This window comes from Vanellus vanellus, assembly GCF_965231255.1.
Source record: "Vanellus vanellus genome assembly, chromosome: 3".
Lineage (NCBI taxonomy): Eukaryota > Metazoa > Chordata > Aves > Charadriiformes > Charadriidae > Vanellus > Vanellus vanellus.
Window position 1 is genome coordinate 64044409 of NC_138907.1, and position 16638 is coordinate 64061046.

Genomic DNA, 16638 nt, shown 5'->3' on the forward strand with positions numbered 1-16638 from the left:
TGTGGACAACTTGTTCCAGTGCCTCACCACCCTCAGAGTGAAAAATTTCTTCCTAATATCTAATCTAAATCTACCTTCTTCCAGTTTGAAGTCATTCCCCCTCATCCTATCACTACATGCCCTTGCAAAAAGTCCTTCCCCAGCTCTCTTGTAGGTGCCCCTCAGATACTGGAAGTCTGCTATAAGGTGTCCCCGGAGCCTTCTCTTCTCCAGGCTGAAAAACCCCAACTCTCTCAGCCTGTCCTCATAGGAGAGGTGCTCCAGCCCTCTGATCATCTTTGTGGCCCTCCTCTGGACCTGCTGCAACAGGTCCATGTCTTTCCTATTTTGGGGGCTCCAGACCTGGAGACAGTTCTCATGTATCACAGAATCACGGAATCACGGAGTTTTCAGAGTTAGAAGGGACCTCTAGAGATCATTTAGTCCAACTCCCCTGCTAAAGCAGGATTGCCCAGAGCACATTACTCAGGACTGCATCCAGGCGGGTCTTGAAAATCTCCAGAGAAGGGGACTCCACAACCTCCCTGGGCAGCCTGTGCCAGTGCACTGTCACCCTCACCGCAAAGAAGTTTTTCCGTGTATTTCAACGGAACTTCCTGTGTTCTAACTTGTGCCCATTATGAGTGAACATGAATGAGTTCTATCAAAATAAGAGGTTGTAGTATGTGTTCATTCAAAAGGAGAGTACTACAAATGTGGCTATATCGCTTCTGAACTGACAGACAGAAACCTCTGCCCGCACTCGGCTGGGTGGCCTCTCGGGGCATGGCGAGATGATGGTTCATCTCTGCGTCGCACTCCCAGCACATTGTGGGCAGGCTCTGACAGGCCCTGGGCAGGCATGTACAGCCAGAGCTGCGCGCAGGGAGTGTCTGTGAGGCATGGTCAAATCAAAGCTCAGTTTTTGTTCTCCCACTAAGGCTGTACCCAGACCATACTATATTTTTTATGGTAAACCTTGTTATTCATTTTGCCCTGCAGTTATGTCCCAAAAGGGGGAGGGAGGGCAGTCACACATTCTTTATTGTCTTAGCTTTACAGCAGCTAAAGGAATCTTTTTTTTAATTGTAAAAAATAAGGTATAATTTTATTTTTAAGTGGAGACCAAGAAAAGCAGCTTCCAGCCTCCAGGTGGCAAGTTTCAGAAGCAACCACCATCTAATGCAAATAGTTCCCTGGCTTGTCTCCTGGATTTGCCTGCAGTAATGCAAATCCCTTGGGAGACAGAAATGTGTAAACACAGCTGTGAGATGCTCCTGCTGGTGGGGAGTGGCGGGAAGGAAAGCGTTAAATGCCCAGGGTAAACAGCACCCGATTTGTTACCTCGTCAGCAGGGCAGAGAGGATCCCACAGATAAACCCAGCCTCGAAGCTTCTCCCCAGCTCAACTGGTTATTGCTCACTGGCAGCTCTTACTCATCTGAATCTAGGTGGAGCTCCCTCCCTCCGTCCTTCCCTCCTTCCCCGCAGTGTCTCTCCTGATTAAAAAGCTTTTCTCAGACATCTGCACACGCGCTCATAGGTACCGGCGCTCACTTTCCAGGAGCTTTGCAGAGGCACCCCTTGCTTTGAGTCTCTGAATCTGTGGCAGAGACGGCCATCCTCGTCCCACCAGCCTCCCCCTGCCCTGGAAGATGGTGAAGTACGGCCTTGACTACACGCGGTGCAGATGGATCCTACCCCTGCTCCTGGGCATAGGCGTCATCTTTGGTATCATTGCGCTGGCGGGCAGGGGCTGGCTGGAGTCACAGACCTTGCCCTACGTGCACCAAGCGTCGTTATGGGAAAGCTGCACGAGGCCTGGGCAGGGTGGGCCATGGACCTGCGAGTCCCTTATGGGTTACGGTAAGTACCTGCAAGGGTGGCGGGGAGCAGTCTCTGAAGGAGTGGGTCACATCTCCGAGCTCATCTTCCCTCAGCTCTCCTAACTGTATTGCCTAGTATCTGGCATTTATATACGAAGTTAGGGGCAATAGGGACTGTCACTGGAATACACCAAGGCTTTTGACTAACAGGATGAAGAAGAAAAATGCCCTCACCCCTGTGCAGAAAGAAACCTGGTTGCTTTAGATGGTGGATTGCGTAGTACAAAAACCCCACACATGTTAATGTACCAGTGCAGAAATATTACGGCATTTAAGGTTTTCTTGCTCTCTTAGAAGAAGCTAGTAACCTCTTCTCACTAATCACTGCTTTTCAAAACTTATCAAATGTCCAAACAGCAAGTTGTGTGGGTAAGCCTGGCATTAGTGTGATAAGCCAGTCCTGAGTGCCAGCAAGAAATGTAAAAATGTAAGATGGTAGGAAGATATTCCCAGGGAGTGTCAGGCTGCAGAATGCTGCCCTGAAACTGCTCCGGCAGGTGGGTCGTGTGAAAGAGTCTCCTTGTGATTATGAAAGAAAGCTTTAAAGGATGAAAGGATTTCTTGTTTGTACTGAGTTTTGGCTAAGTATGCTATTAAACATGCTGACCCAGGTGCAAACTTCAGCTTGAAAAGATGTAAACCGCTGAGTCTGGAAGAATAGGCCAAGAGAAGGATCACTCTAGATATGCCCTGTTTCCTTTTTTTTTTTATATATATATATCTGCTATTGGCCACAGTCTGAAACAAGTTATTGTGAGTGATAGGCTGTTAGCCTGAGCCAGGAGGAAAGTTCAAGCATTCCTACAATTTATGCTAATTCAAATCAAAAGGAAGAACTTTTTCTCTAAGGCTTAGAATCTCACCTGCTCTTGTTGAAAATGAGTGTAAAAACACTTGCAGGAGCAATCTCAGGGATCATTTATTACAGCTTTTCAAAATTGTTCCTGAAAGTTTATCGTCTATGGTCAAACTCTACCTTCTATTCACAAAATTCGGCTGTAACGAGTTAATTGTAGCAGTCCTCTGTGAGCGTAGGCCTCCAGGACAAGACTGGCTCCATTCAGCATCATGCCCAGTCCTGCTCTCAGAGCTCCTGCATCAGCTGTGTGGCGGGGCATAGATTAAGCCAGCAAATTGGCCTCTGGAACACGGCACTGGAGAGCAGGAGGGAGACCATGGTGCTTAGCAAAGGGCTTCTCAGTCCTGAGTTTCCATGAAAAGTGAGCCCTCCTCCTGATCTCCAGGTTAGGCCCTACCTGTGTCATGAATGCCAGCTTTAACCGGACAGAAAATACTAAGTTTTACCTCGCTTCTCTTGGAATACAAGAGAAGTTTCGTCTTGCTTTCAGTTCCTACAATGTTGTTTGGCATTTCACTTCCTTCTTTATCCTGCCTCATTCTTACATGCTTAAACTCTGCAGTTGTATGCACAGTTTCCCACCGGGCAGCATCTACATGCAAACTAGGGAGGTCATCCTCTATGTGGACTACCCTGCAATGTCTGGGGTTACCATGAATCACATCCACAATAAGTCCAGCATTTCTACCACAGAGATGTTGGACTTAGTACACACATGCAGAATATTCTCCGGAGCGTACACTGGAGAGTCAGCTGATGCTTCTGAAAGCACTAGAAACGCTGTTCATGTGCTGCATGACTGCATTATGCTCTCAATGGGCATGCATCTGTCATCTGACCTCTTCAAGCTGGCTAACTACCCAGAAAACCTATTCAAATCCTCAAAATCCTCCTGGACAAAATTTCCAGGCGGAAAAGGAAATTACGCCTGGGATAATGGGAGAATATGTAAAGCCTGTACGTAAAAAAAATGCGTGCTTAGGCCAAGTGACAGGGATTACGCTGCCAGGCTTCTGCTTCTGCATGATTATGCCATTACAATCTAAATCTCGGCAATTGCAGGGATGGGTCACCCCTAACCCATAAGAGGTCTGTAGACCTGACTGTTAAGGATGGAAAGTCATGTCCTTGTCCTGATCCTTTCCAGCCCCTTCCTTCAGACACCTTGTCTCCAGAGGTGGGATGTGTTCAGATCCAATCCTGTCCTCTGGTTTTCCCATCGTTCTGTCCTTGCTCAGCTGGTGTGGGGTTGGGATTTTTCTTCTGGGGCTCCTGCCTTTCCTCATGCAGGCCACAGATGCCTGATGCTGGTCTTGGATTCCACCCAAAAGACCAGCCCATGAGACAGCATCTCACTTGCGAGCATCCAGGTCTTGTGTTGAGCCTGGTTCCACCTGCCTCTGTGCTGAAACACAGGGTTTTAATAATTCTGGGATTACATTTATCCACAGTGCTCCAGAAAGGTCATAGAAAACAAGCATTCAGCATCATGTTCTGTGGGGTGTTTAACTTTGTATCGTGCCAAGCTAAACGTGATGCTGGATAAACAAAGTGTAATTACATGTATTCCCGAGCACAGAGACAAAAGATGGGATGTAAACAGAAAGGACAGGAGTGTTTTACATCTTTCCTGAGATGAACTCTCTCTTTTGCCCCTCTGTTCTGCAGTTTCAATCTCCTTTCCTCTGGGCTTTACTCTCAGCTTCCCTACTTAATCTGCCACAGGCTGGGTAGGTTCTGAAATTCGGTCTTCCTGCGGGGATGGTTTCACTGACAGATGTGATACGCATGTGTACCCCAGCAGCTGCCAGCAAATATTCTCAACATGACTTGGACAGTGTAGCTATCTTAATCCACTGCAGACATCTTCATCCTATCATAATTAGACATAATTGTAATGTTCTTGCAAGTTGTTCAATATAATGTGCAAATTGAAATCAAATTCTTCACCTGCAGTGTTTGTAATTCCCCTTGAATCTCTGCTGTTTGGCTTAACCTATGTATATACACAGATAGAAGACAAACCCCAACGTCATTGAGGTTGGTCATATTGGAAGGGAAGAAGGCTGAATGTTTCATTGGTTTCACGAGTGGAGTTTGAAGTCTCTGAATAGTTCCTTAAACTGGCAGAATTAAAACCTCACAGTGAAGACAAGAGGCCTGTACAATTATTATTTTTTTTACAAAGCTGGTAGAGTAACTCCACTGGTGCAGTTATCTTCTGTGAAAACATCTGCACGCCCCTGGTCTTTTGCAAAGTTTATGAACTCTGTGGAAAGTGAGCATATGAAGAGTTTATACACTGTTATCTTCTCCAAGAGTTCAGATCTTCTGCTTTAACCATATGACATTCATCTAGACTTTATCACAAGTCTTTTGCTTTTCAAGCATATTTAGCTGAAATAAATAGAACTTTCTAGGAAAAAAATACCAAGTCCATTAGGACACTTACTAGAAATGCATGGAGTTTAGGACAAGGGACTAAGAGACGCAAACTGTAGCTCTGCAATATTCTGGCACTTGCAACAAATAAAGGTCTCAAGCTTATAACATGCTTGAACCTTTACAAAGACAGAGAAAAAGACTTTTTTGATAGATAATGAGCACAATACGGAATGTATCTCACTGGGACATGGCTGAGCTTGCAAAGAAAGCGCAGAGGTTAAATCCCTTCATGAAGCTGGCACAGCACTCCTTTGTTTTTCTTGATTTTTGGCTATATAAACTTTCCTGAACAAGGTGTGCCTTGCAGACCTGAGACACTTTTTCTGTGTGTAATTTATTCCACTGCAGGCTTTGAAGACAGTGAAACATGTGTGGGTTTGGTTGGGGGAAAATTTTATTTTATTAGTCCCAATGTGATGCACAATAGGATGAAAAACTTGTAGCTACACTTGTCCTATCTTATGTTCCACGCAGCCCTGCAGCTCTTCCATGTGCAGATGCTGCCATCACAATAACTGCACGCTTAAAGCTCTAAATTTAGGTTGAAATGGTCATCTTGTTTGCATGGTGCAAACAGATCTTGGGCGGGGGGAGGGAATCAGGAAAAGGCATTTCCACATGACAAGTGGAAACCAGACCTTCAGTTTTTTTCACATCATAGTATTCAATCACAGCCTTTTTGCAGAATTTGTGGAGGGTTTAGTGGCTGTGGAGATTAGTGGAGGGAGGAATGGCTTTTCCATCTGGAAAGGACACCTTCCAGCATCTTGTCTTCTGGGCAAATTTACCTATATCAGGCTCTTGGGTCCAGGGAACCTTTTACCATGATGAAGCACCATTTATGATTCTGGAGGAATAACAAAATGGAAATCACTTGCTAAAACTCCTCAGCTAATGATACAACAGCGATGTAGGTGGTATGGTTGGGAGCAGTCTCCGAGCAGCAAAGGACCTCTCTTGGTACTACACCTACCACTGGCCTTGCACTGCTGGCCCCACAGCTCCCCCTCTGGAAAACTAACTTCTCCAGCAGACCGCTGACTCATCGCACCTGGGGCACAGGGCAGACCAGACACCAAGGTTCCCAGTTGCCGTGCTGCCTACGTACAACTGTTTTGCCTTCCCCCACATTCCCATCACATCTGAGAGCCAGCACCTACTCCCAGGCGTGGGGAAGCCCTCACTTGCCTCGAGCTGAAGCAAGCGCCCTGAGCAGAGTGACATGGGGATATTTCCAGAGGGACGGGCTGGGAGACAACCCCTCTCAGCAGGGCCTGGGAGGAGAAGCAGGATGTCCCTGTGGCTCTTTGGCATCCCAGGGTGTCTGCACCTAGGAATAGAAAGGAAGTAAACAAGTAACTGTGCTTTTGAGGCAGGGACCAGCTCAAGTCACAGGGCCATTATTGCAGACTTTCCCTGAAGTCAAGGTTCTGCAGCTAAAGGCTTTCAGAATTTGGTAAAATTCAAATAGCTTTAGAAAAGTGTCCTTGCAGCTGGCAAACAGAGGCTGGGGAGGTTTCTGACCAGTCCATGGAAGCCCGTGGGAGAGCTCAGGATGGGGTCCAGCTCTGTGCTCTGTGCGTTGCCTGGATTACAGGGCAAACCTTGACGCTTTTGACACGGGTCAACTGAAAATGAAAACTTGTTGCTGCTCTTGCTGCATCATAGCATGAAACAGTTGTGTTTACATACAGTGATTGCTGGCAGTTTTAATGACAGTCTATAGAGAAGCACATAATTTCTGAAGTCATCAGTCTCCTAAAAGTGTAACGTTACCCGGGACTAATCAGTGAGAAATGAGATTACAAGACTAGTTACTTAATAATGTAGAATATTCAATCATTATTCAAAACTCAGAATGCTAGAAAATACAGGCTCAGTCAAATGTATATGGTAATGAAAATATCACAACAGTATATTTAAAGAACTCTGATGCAAGAAAGAAAGAGCAAATTTGATTTTTTCCCCAGCTTGCAGGAGACACTCTCGTGTTACTAAAGAGGTATAAGAGAAGGGAATCCAGCCCAGAGCATTTAATTACCATGGCAATATTCATTCCTCATCTGCAATTGCTAACATGCTTTCCCTTGTAATTTTAGGGTTTCTCCTTTTATGTTTAGTGGCAGATTCATTTAATCAGACTCTTTTCTAAATAATAGTTATGTTCTTCAGCAATTAACTCTACAGAGGGCAATTGCAGATGGCATCCCGCTGTTTATTATCCAACCTCCCTTTAATAATTACAGTTAAATTGGGTGGAAAAACAGCAATCGTGTGGAGGGTTCTCATCTCCCCGTCAGGAGATGTGATCTGCTGGCACTGAGGACTTGGTGAAGATCCTCAACACTTTGCGTTGTCAGGACCTTAAGTCCTTGAGAGGATACCATTCACTCACACATCTCTGCGGAAAACGTGTGGAAACTTGTGGCTAAACTCTCATTTCTCTTCACCTCATCGCTTCCTCTAGCTTATTGAGGTAATCTGATACAGCAGGGCTATAATAACCTCTCCATAGTCTGGACAGTGATAAGGGCTGCAAGATGGATTTCAAATTCCACTGTAGGGTTAAGCAGCCAGATTACTTAGGCAGGAGAGGAGTTACACAGGAAAAGAAGCAAAACTCCCTAAACACTCTTTTTTCACATTTCCATATCACTTTTTACCGACAGCTTGCATTGTTCTGAGCAACCTTGAACACATTGAGTCAGTGAGTATTGTAATGCCGTGCTGCTTCTTTGTCAAGCAGCATTACAAAATCCCTCACCGGTAGAAAATTCCCAGGAACACAAGGTAGTCTGTGGAGTGAGGACGGTAGCCTCCGTTCCAGAGATTTCTGGCTTCCTTCTACCGGTACTGAAAAACACTTCAGGTCACACACAGACCCGCTGAGGTAATAATCTGCAATTGAATACATCTAATGTCACCTATTATGTGGAATAAGGACACTGTGCCCAAATCATGCCCTAAATGTAGGAAGTCTCTGTGCAGTTCATTAACTGTCTCAACATGTCAGCAATAAGCGGCAAGTGATGAAGACTTTCAGGATGCATTGTAAAAGCTATTTCATTCACAAGAAGAGTAAATAGAGCTTATGATGTATTTTATGAGCACAAAGTACCATTTCTGCTTATATGTTGTGATTTTTCTCTTGCAAATTGTAAAATTTTGCTTCTAACAAAATGAGATCCAGATTCACAGCTGCTCTCTATCAGAGAGAAACTCCCTAGTGCAAAAGGCGACTTCCAGCAAGGTTTCAGAACAAAGTTTGCTCACAGCATGAAAACTGCGGATCGGGAGTGAGAACAATACTTGGTGCATATGGAAATGAGATGTAAATTCAGTGTTCTTCAGCCTCAAATGGCCTTGGGAATATATAACTTAAAAAAGAGCTTTTTGGAGAGGTTCCATTCTGCTGTTCCGATTAAAAGTCCTAATTCATAGCCTGTGTTATCATGGAAATTGATTTTCTTAATTAACATTACATATTGTAACCCATCTTTAACTCAAGGGTAGTTTGGGAACAGGTACATCTTGCTACTCTGATTAACTGACCTTATGTATATGTACTGATTAATCAATACCTTACCTGTTTGATTTACCAGACCCTCCCAACCCCCATGTACATGTGCAAGTGTAAGTAATCCTGCTTTAACTTAAAATAAATAGTAAAAAATAGAAGGAAAAAATAGGAGGAAAAAATGTTACAGGATTAAAGTATATAAGACTGAGCTTTAATCCCGACATGTTCTCAATGTATGCAACTGCTTCTGAAGATAATGTGAGATAAGGGTACTCCCTGACTGTCTCACGAGCAAACCTTTAATTTTGAGGCACTGTGTGCACATTATTTTTAATAGCTAACTTACTCCCTTGGTGCTCCCTTTGATGATGGCTCTACACCCTCTGCCACTTCTGTCTCCCTAGTGCTAAGTAAGCATTAGGGAGCAGCCCTCATTAATACAAGATTTGCAGAAGCCAGCTTCTAAGTCAAGCTTGTACATGCCTGGGCTTATGATGAGATGAATTTGAACCACTCCCTCAAGATGTAACTGCTCCTCCCCTCAAATTCAAGTCAGAACGGCTTTTAAGTTGAATCGCTTACCTCAGTAGGAGAAGAGGTTTGCAGAAGTACATAAAGCCTCGGATGCAGGCTTCACCTGTATATGTTTGTGAGTGAAGCCAGCGGTGGGGAATTACTAGGTTTTTGCTTTAAAATACTTGAAGTCCACCAAGCCAAACTGAGTTATCTCTTTAGCACTAGGCTATGGCCAAGACACCGCTTTCTGCTAATATATACTGATAGGTGGCCCATGTATAAAGGTTCTTTTCCTTACTGTTGTCATTTAAAATCATTATTATGGGGTAATTGTCCTAAAGTCTTAATTGTTTATCGTTTGCATGGAACCTGTTACTAATCACCGAGAAACTTTTGCAATGAAATTATCATAGTGTGCACCTAAATAGGTTATTCTCCGCTTCCACGGTTGTCTCTTAACTAGAGGCACGCTAAAAGCTTGTTCTTGCTCGCATAAAAATGGCTTGCATGTTATGGGATAATACTCTGTTATTAAATGAGAAATCCATATTAACTGCCAATGAATTCTAAAAAAGTAATGCTAGTGGAAAAAGAATTCAGTTACCAAAAAGGATGCCAAAGAGAAGCACCAAAAATTTTGTATTCCACCCCAAATAATGTAAACTCACACAAAAAATCCCAAACAAAACCATCCAGTACTGACTCCCCATGGGAAAGACATCCAGAGAATGCAGTAGTTTTAAGAATTATCCAGATGCAATGTAGGAGCTCAGAGAATAGTACACATCTGATCATGCCTTTGATATTTTTTCCTCATTTTATTCTGTTCATGACTTATCCATGACGAACATGTGATTTTCTTCATTTGTATAGTTTTCCTTTGAAACTATTTTCAGTCAATAGCTTTCACTCTGCACGTACAGTTTATTCATAAGAAGCTGCTTTTAATAGTTTCTGATTTATCTTGGCTGCATACAAACACATACTCACTGGTATTTCGATGCCAGCTCATGCGATCAGTAAACAGTTGCAGAGATTTCAACGTTCACTTGTTTTCAAAAAGAGCACAAAAATTTCCGGTTGCTGGCATGTTACAGAGCTGTGATTTCCAGAAGACACTGCCCAGTGTCCAGTGTTTGCACTGTCCAGTGTTGCACAGATAACATGGGGAATCCAGAGCCCTGGCTTGCATACACGCTAACAACTCGTAACCCTTCAGCTGTTAAGTTGAGATGCGGGCTAATGAGTTTGATGGGCCATCTTAAGATGCAAGCTCAGGAGAACACATGTTCTGCTGAAGACATGCTCGCTTTCACATGGAAACTTTCTTGAGGAGAACAAACCAAAATGAAATGAATAAACCCCTGCCAAAGCAGCTGCTTTTCAATGTGAAGCATGTGCTCTGCAGAGTTCACCACACCCTGATGAAGACCATCAGGTTGAGAAACCTAAGTGAGTTCATCTTTGTTTCCAAAATAATGCTCTTTCCCTTTAATCAGAGAGACGTAAAACAGGTTGAGCTCTGCAAACTCAGCCTGGAAACATTCTCATTACGTACAACACAGAGATGAATCACCACCGTGGCAGATTTTAGTTCTTGTAAGAATTGGTTTGCAAGACTGGAGCTAGCACTGCAGGGTGTGTGTTTCTTTCCCTTGGTGGTCTGAAGGATAACAGAGCAAAATATTAGTCTGTTACATTTTCTTTGCCCCCCTCCCTGTTTACTTTGAATTAAAACTAGCCTTCCTAAAATTGCTGCACATTTCACTGCAGTGGCTGATGTGTCGAAGCAATCAGTCAGCAAGAACCTGTAGATAATTATTGGTGTCTGCGAGCTGGCAATAAACATTTGTTTTTCTTTCCAGTGCTGGTTGTGTATTTAGCTTCAAGCCAGGAGGAAAATTTGAAGAAGAACGTTCTTATTGATTAGACCAGGAGAAGTACTTCTGAACTCTCTGGGGTTGCTTTCAGAAAATGTCACCCAAAGAGAGAGACTCCATAGTTCATGTGGTTTGGGGATACCAGGTCAAGAAAAACCATGAGAACATCATTGTGAATATTTTCCCATGTTTTGAACCACATACACCAAAAAAAGAGAGAAATTTGTATTTTTCATGAGGGGAAGTAGACTTCACATGCTATTTTCAAGGCACAACAGCTCTTTTTTGAAGGCACTGTTTGGAGCACGAAACATGGCAGGCTAAGGAAAGACTAGATCTGGTGGTTCAAAGTTTGGGCTCGACTCACTGATAAGCAAGGAAGTTTATTTCCTTATGTGTGAAGCACAGACAGTGTTTACGCTTTTGCAAACTGGAAAACGCATGAGGGGGTAAAATCAGGAAGGCAGGAGAGTGGAGACACTCCTAGTCCTAGATCTCTAAGGAAGTCCATCAGCTTCCCTATGGCTGCAGTCAGCAACAGGATATTCAGGACGTGTTTAGATGGTGCAATACAAGAGGCAGTCATGCTACCTCTAAACTGAGTAGTAAAGCTGCATTGTTATTGTACACTGTCTCAGCTAATTACTTTGCTCATAAGCTACAGTGAGCTCTACTGGCACGGGTGGGCTCTTTCTGGTCTCTAAATTAGCTCAGGGGTCTTCTCACACAGCCGGGAGTCTTAGAAGACTGGCACTTATTTTCATTTTCCGGTAGTCACATGTTACTGCATTCACCTGCGGGTAGTCTGGACTCTCACAAATCACTGCTGATTGACTTACAAGACCCTGTAAAGCACTGTCCTTGCTGCCTTGAGATAGGCTTCAAAACGCAGGTTCCTTTTGCCTGTTTGGGGTAGCAAGGTCTTGTTTTAAGGCAAAATTGCTCAGAAAATTGCCAGCTAGAAGGTATTTTCAAGAGTGGAGGGTGTGTAGCTTCCCACAAACCCTTTCACAGTGTTCATTGGTGTTCTTTCAGCTGATAGAGGAGCTGAAAGAGGGAGAAATAGCACTGGCATGCAAGTGTTACAGGATCCTGCTGGTATTTAAGGACACTCTTGCATAAACACTCATTTATTTTCTAACAAAGACATTTTAACTCTTAAACAGGCAAAACATCACTGACATATTGGGGGGCTCAGAAGACAGATCTCACAAATTGCTGAATATTTTCACAGTCTCGGCTTGATGTCCTGTAACCTGCTGCTCCCTCTATTTCTCTTTTTGATTTGATGACAGGTGGACTAGATCCTTTCGGCTTTTAGCTGCCCTATCTCTAGAGTCAAGTGTACTTTGAGTTGATATTGCACCCGTGATGATTCTTTGGCCTGGAGTTCACATTTTTAAGAAAAAGCTTTGCAATTTGAACAATTTATTTATGCTTTTGCTTTATGTTAAAGCAAAACAAAACCAAACCCACAGCATTGGAAGATAAGAAAATATTTGGGACCAGATTAGCCACTGACTCGTTAGTGTTTACTCACCAATTTAATTCTTTTAAATCCAGCATTTTAAAGGAACTGTAAGTCTCAGTTCTATTGGTAAAGACACAAATCTACTCTAGAGCTCCTGGCTGGCACAAGGCAAAATAAACATCTCCGATATAGAAACAGTTGTAATTATTCATACACAAAGCTTTTGCTACCTTTTACCCTAGAAAGGTAAAGTGTCTGCATACTGTGGTCTTAGATTACTGACAACTGCTGCTTTTTGTAAAGGACAGATGAAGTCAGGGTACCATTCCTCAATAAAATGCCCGTAGTGAATCTTCGGTGCAATCCTACCGCCTTACTTGGTTTTCTTTCAACGTCGAGTTAAGTCTTTTTCTCTTTTGTAGAAGTGAGAGTCATAAAACTGGCTGTTAGGTGATTAAGCAATGCCTCCTTAAAGATGTAAGCATCCTGCAACAAGCGTGTCTCTTCTTGCCGTACAGCCAATGCCTGGCGGGCTGGGCGTGCACCCAACCTGCTTTCATACAGTCACAGCATTTGTATCACTACTTCAGGAAAAACACCTGGGCGAGCCTGGTGGAGGAGGGAGACGGTGGCATGGGCAAGGTGCCACCACACATGGCTGCAGCCAGCGGGCACTGCCCCCTGAGCCCCCAGCCCAGGGGATGCTCCCACCCCAGGGGACGGTGCTCTGCCATCAGCTGCTCTTGGGAAGCGAGGCTGAATTTTGGCAGGCCGTTTGCTGCCCGCAGCAGTGGTGGTGGCAGCAGGTGAGATGAAACCCCCGGGTCTCGTGGTGCCCCAGCACTTCCTGGGTGGGCAGCTGCGCTCTGAGTCTGGTCTGGGAAAGGGCATCCCTCTGCTGAGGAGTTTTGCACCTAACCACAACCAGTTGTGCACACCTAACAAAAACCATCACCTCTAGACGTCCTTGTCATTTCACCCCTTTGCCCAAAGTTATAACTCTTGTATCCAAGAGCAGTGAGGTTACTACTGCTGAGCAACTTCTCTTATGGAGCGGTGCCCCTTTTTTTTTGCTGTTTCGGGGGGCAGCAGAGAGGCTGGGAGCAGGAGTGTCCTCAACAGGGTAAACTGAGCTGTGGCAGTACGAGAAAGTCCTCTTCCTGGCTGTTAGCTTTGATACTCTGCCTGAGGTGCTGCCCTCCCACCCGCGCCTCCACGTTGCATGCTCTACCTCTGAGCCTCCTGCAAACTCCCCAAGGGAAGAGCTTGGGCTAAAATACTGGGCTAGAAAATGAGATGTAGGCACATCTTTGCTGTCCCTTTCAGTCTTCTCAGGCAGCTGCCTGTTTACAGGAAAAACAATACAGTTGAAAGGCCCTATAAGTACACAGGATCTTTTTTGGCATGAGGAAGAAAAAGGACATGCCATAAAACTGAAAATAGGGTGCAATAGCCAGAATGGAGCCAGGACCATGAAGTGGGAGGGGGTGGTTGGTGAAAAGCAACCAAAAAGGGAAATTGGTTTTGATGGGCTGATGGGGAGAAACGTAGAGCAGGAAAATCCTGATCCGCTTTTCTAGTCTAATAGCAGAGGTGGTACGGGGCCTCGGGGAAGAGAGGTTGAGCACCAAGGTGTCACTCACCAGGGACAGGACGGTGGCTTTCATGCCTACCTGACGCTGGCCAGGGGGAAGGTAGGACAAGTTTCATTGTACTACTTCCATGATCAAAGCAAACACATTGGCAGGTTACTGGGTATCAAAAATCTAAACTTACACAGTTCCATGGGGAACTTTTACTGAACAGCATGCACTACGTTTAAGTGGAGTTATAATTATTGTCAGGGTTGTTTGGGCTGTGACAATTTTTTGGCACTGTTGCTGTATATACTTGGTTAGAAGCTGACACCCTACAAACGCATAGTGTAGGCAAGGGGGTGAAGTCTGTAGATGCCCAGCAGATTTTAACTGCCTACTCCATCTACATACATAATTTTAAAAGTGTCAAAGTGGGCTTTTTGCATCCAGAAGAGGAAACACTTTGATCTCTTTGAGCAGTAGTTGCCCCTCAAGACTTAAAATATTGAATAAATAATACCTTTTTTTTTCAGTTGTTATGCCAACACAATATGCTTAGATCTGACATGTTATAACATAAAGTTACATAACTTGAAAATGAAAGTATTAATATCCTGAGCAAGCTTTTCAAAATGAAACAGTTCTGACTTTGGATCAAAAGCAGAGGTCAAATTTCCCTACAAAACAGACTCAAAATCTTTAGCTCCATTCAGGACACAGAGCTAAACAAAGGCTGAAAAGGCAGAAACCACTGAATTTTGACATTTATGGACTATTGCCATACCTTTAAATTTGCACGCCAGAGTGGTAGTGCTCGTATAAACACTTTTTTTTAAAGGAAAGATTTAATTAGTTTCAGGGACAGTCTAATTCTCCTTGTCCATGCAAAATGCTGCTGGTTTTATGGCATCTGCTGAGGCAATGGCATTTGTTATTGAAGAACAGTGTAAATTCTTACATCTTTACAGTGATTTTTTAGCTCAGTTCTTAACTGTTAAATGTAAAGAGGAAGCTTGCACACAAGCCCCATTACATTTTCTACACGGGGTCAAAGCTGGCGTTTTCATGCATTCTGCTCTTAGTGAATGATTTCTTGTGGAACTAAAATGTTCACCTATGAGAGGAGAGGAAGCTCCCAGGCTTTCCTTCTTGGGAGCTGACCTTCTTTTCACATTTGTTTAAAATTAGCCTTTCATTGTAAACCAGACAAAAATATCACAAGGGATTATTTTGTTCCTTTCTAATGTGTCTTCCTTTTGATTTCAGCTTGGGGAAGAGCTGCTGCTGCCACATACCTGGTTGGCTTTATACTTCTAGTCATCTGTTTTGCTCTGGCCATCATAGCATTTGCCATTGACACACTCCGGTTCAACTTCATACGTGGGATTGGAGGCTTGCTTTTTGTCGCTGGTAAGGCAGTATATGAAGTCAAGTTTAGCTTGTGCAGGTATATCCATACTAGAACTGGTATTTCCCTCAGCTGATTCTATACCCAGGTCTTTGCCCGTGCGTACTTGAACTCTCAATGAAAAATTATAGTATAAAGTCTGTCATGGCAGCGGATTGATTTTCAAATCCTCCAAAATATGGGTGGGTGCAGCTACAGGTATTATGGAGTCAGGCAACATGATGGGTGTTAAACATTTTTTCTTTCCTCTTCTTTCTTTAGCTGTGTTCTCCATCATGGGCCTGGTCATTTATCCAGTAAAGTTCTCATCTGAAATTGAAATGACAGGAATCAATATGTTCAGCTGGGCCTATGGCTTTGGCTGGACCACCGCCATTATGGAAATATGCTTGGGATTCTTCTTCTGCTGCCTTCCTAACTATGAAGATCAGATCTTGGGTAATGTGAAGCCCACATATTTTTACTCTTCCCCATAAACACCAGGAAAAATGCGTTCATATTCCAGAGATATCTGACAGACCAGCTACGTTTTCCAGAATATCATCATTGGATGTTAGTAGAAAAAGCTGGAATCTTTTCAAATGCGTGTAGAAAAACAGTACTGGCACTCTGCAATAAAGTTGTCTGCTCTATTTTGGACCTTCATATCTGATGTGAGTTGGTTAGATAAAGTCTAAACATTAAAAAACTTGTGTTTCCTCGTTCATTCCCATTAGTAGGGTGTATGTGGATTCCATTGCATCTGAAATGCATTTATATTTGTAATTAAATTCAGAAAACCTTTTTAAACTGCCAGTAAACAAAACAACATATATCATCTTCCTGAAGGAAAGCAGCTCACAAAAATCCCATTTTGTATGTATCGTCTTACTTTAACCTGAAGATTTTGCACATTTTTCAAGAAGCCAAATACCTTTATCCACTGATTGCCAAAGCAGGAAATTAGTCAGCCAACACTTCATAGCTTTGCTTCCATTTTTTTATTAATTCACTTAAGCCATAGGGACAGTGTAAGAAAAAGACCAGAGAAAGCCCCCTACCAAAGCCAGCATCTTGTCTATTACCCATCCATGTGGAATGTAAGTATTTATTTCTGAA

The 16638-nt window shown here is 43.6% G+C and overlaps 1 protein-coding gene across 1 annotated transcript; it reads left to right on the forward strand.

The window, feature by feature from the left end:
* Window positions 1-1633: 1633 nt before the first annotated feature.
* LOC309670717 (p53 apoptosis effector related to PMP-22-like) lies at window positions 1634-16016 on the forward strand (the record flags this gene model as incomplete). Its single annotated transcript, XM_082481792.1, has 3 exons — window positions 1634-1844; window positions 15399-15542; window positions 15802-16016. 3 exons carry the CDS (start codon window positions 1634-1636, stop codon window positions 16014-16016), a joined length of 570 nt encoding a protein of 189 aa, XP_082337918.1.
* Between the last annotated feature and the right edge of the window lie 622 nt (window positions 16017-16638).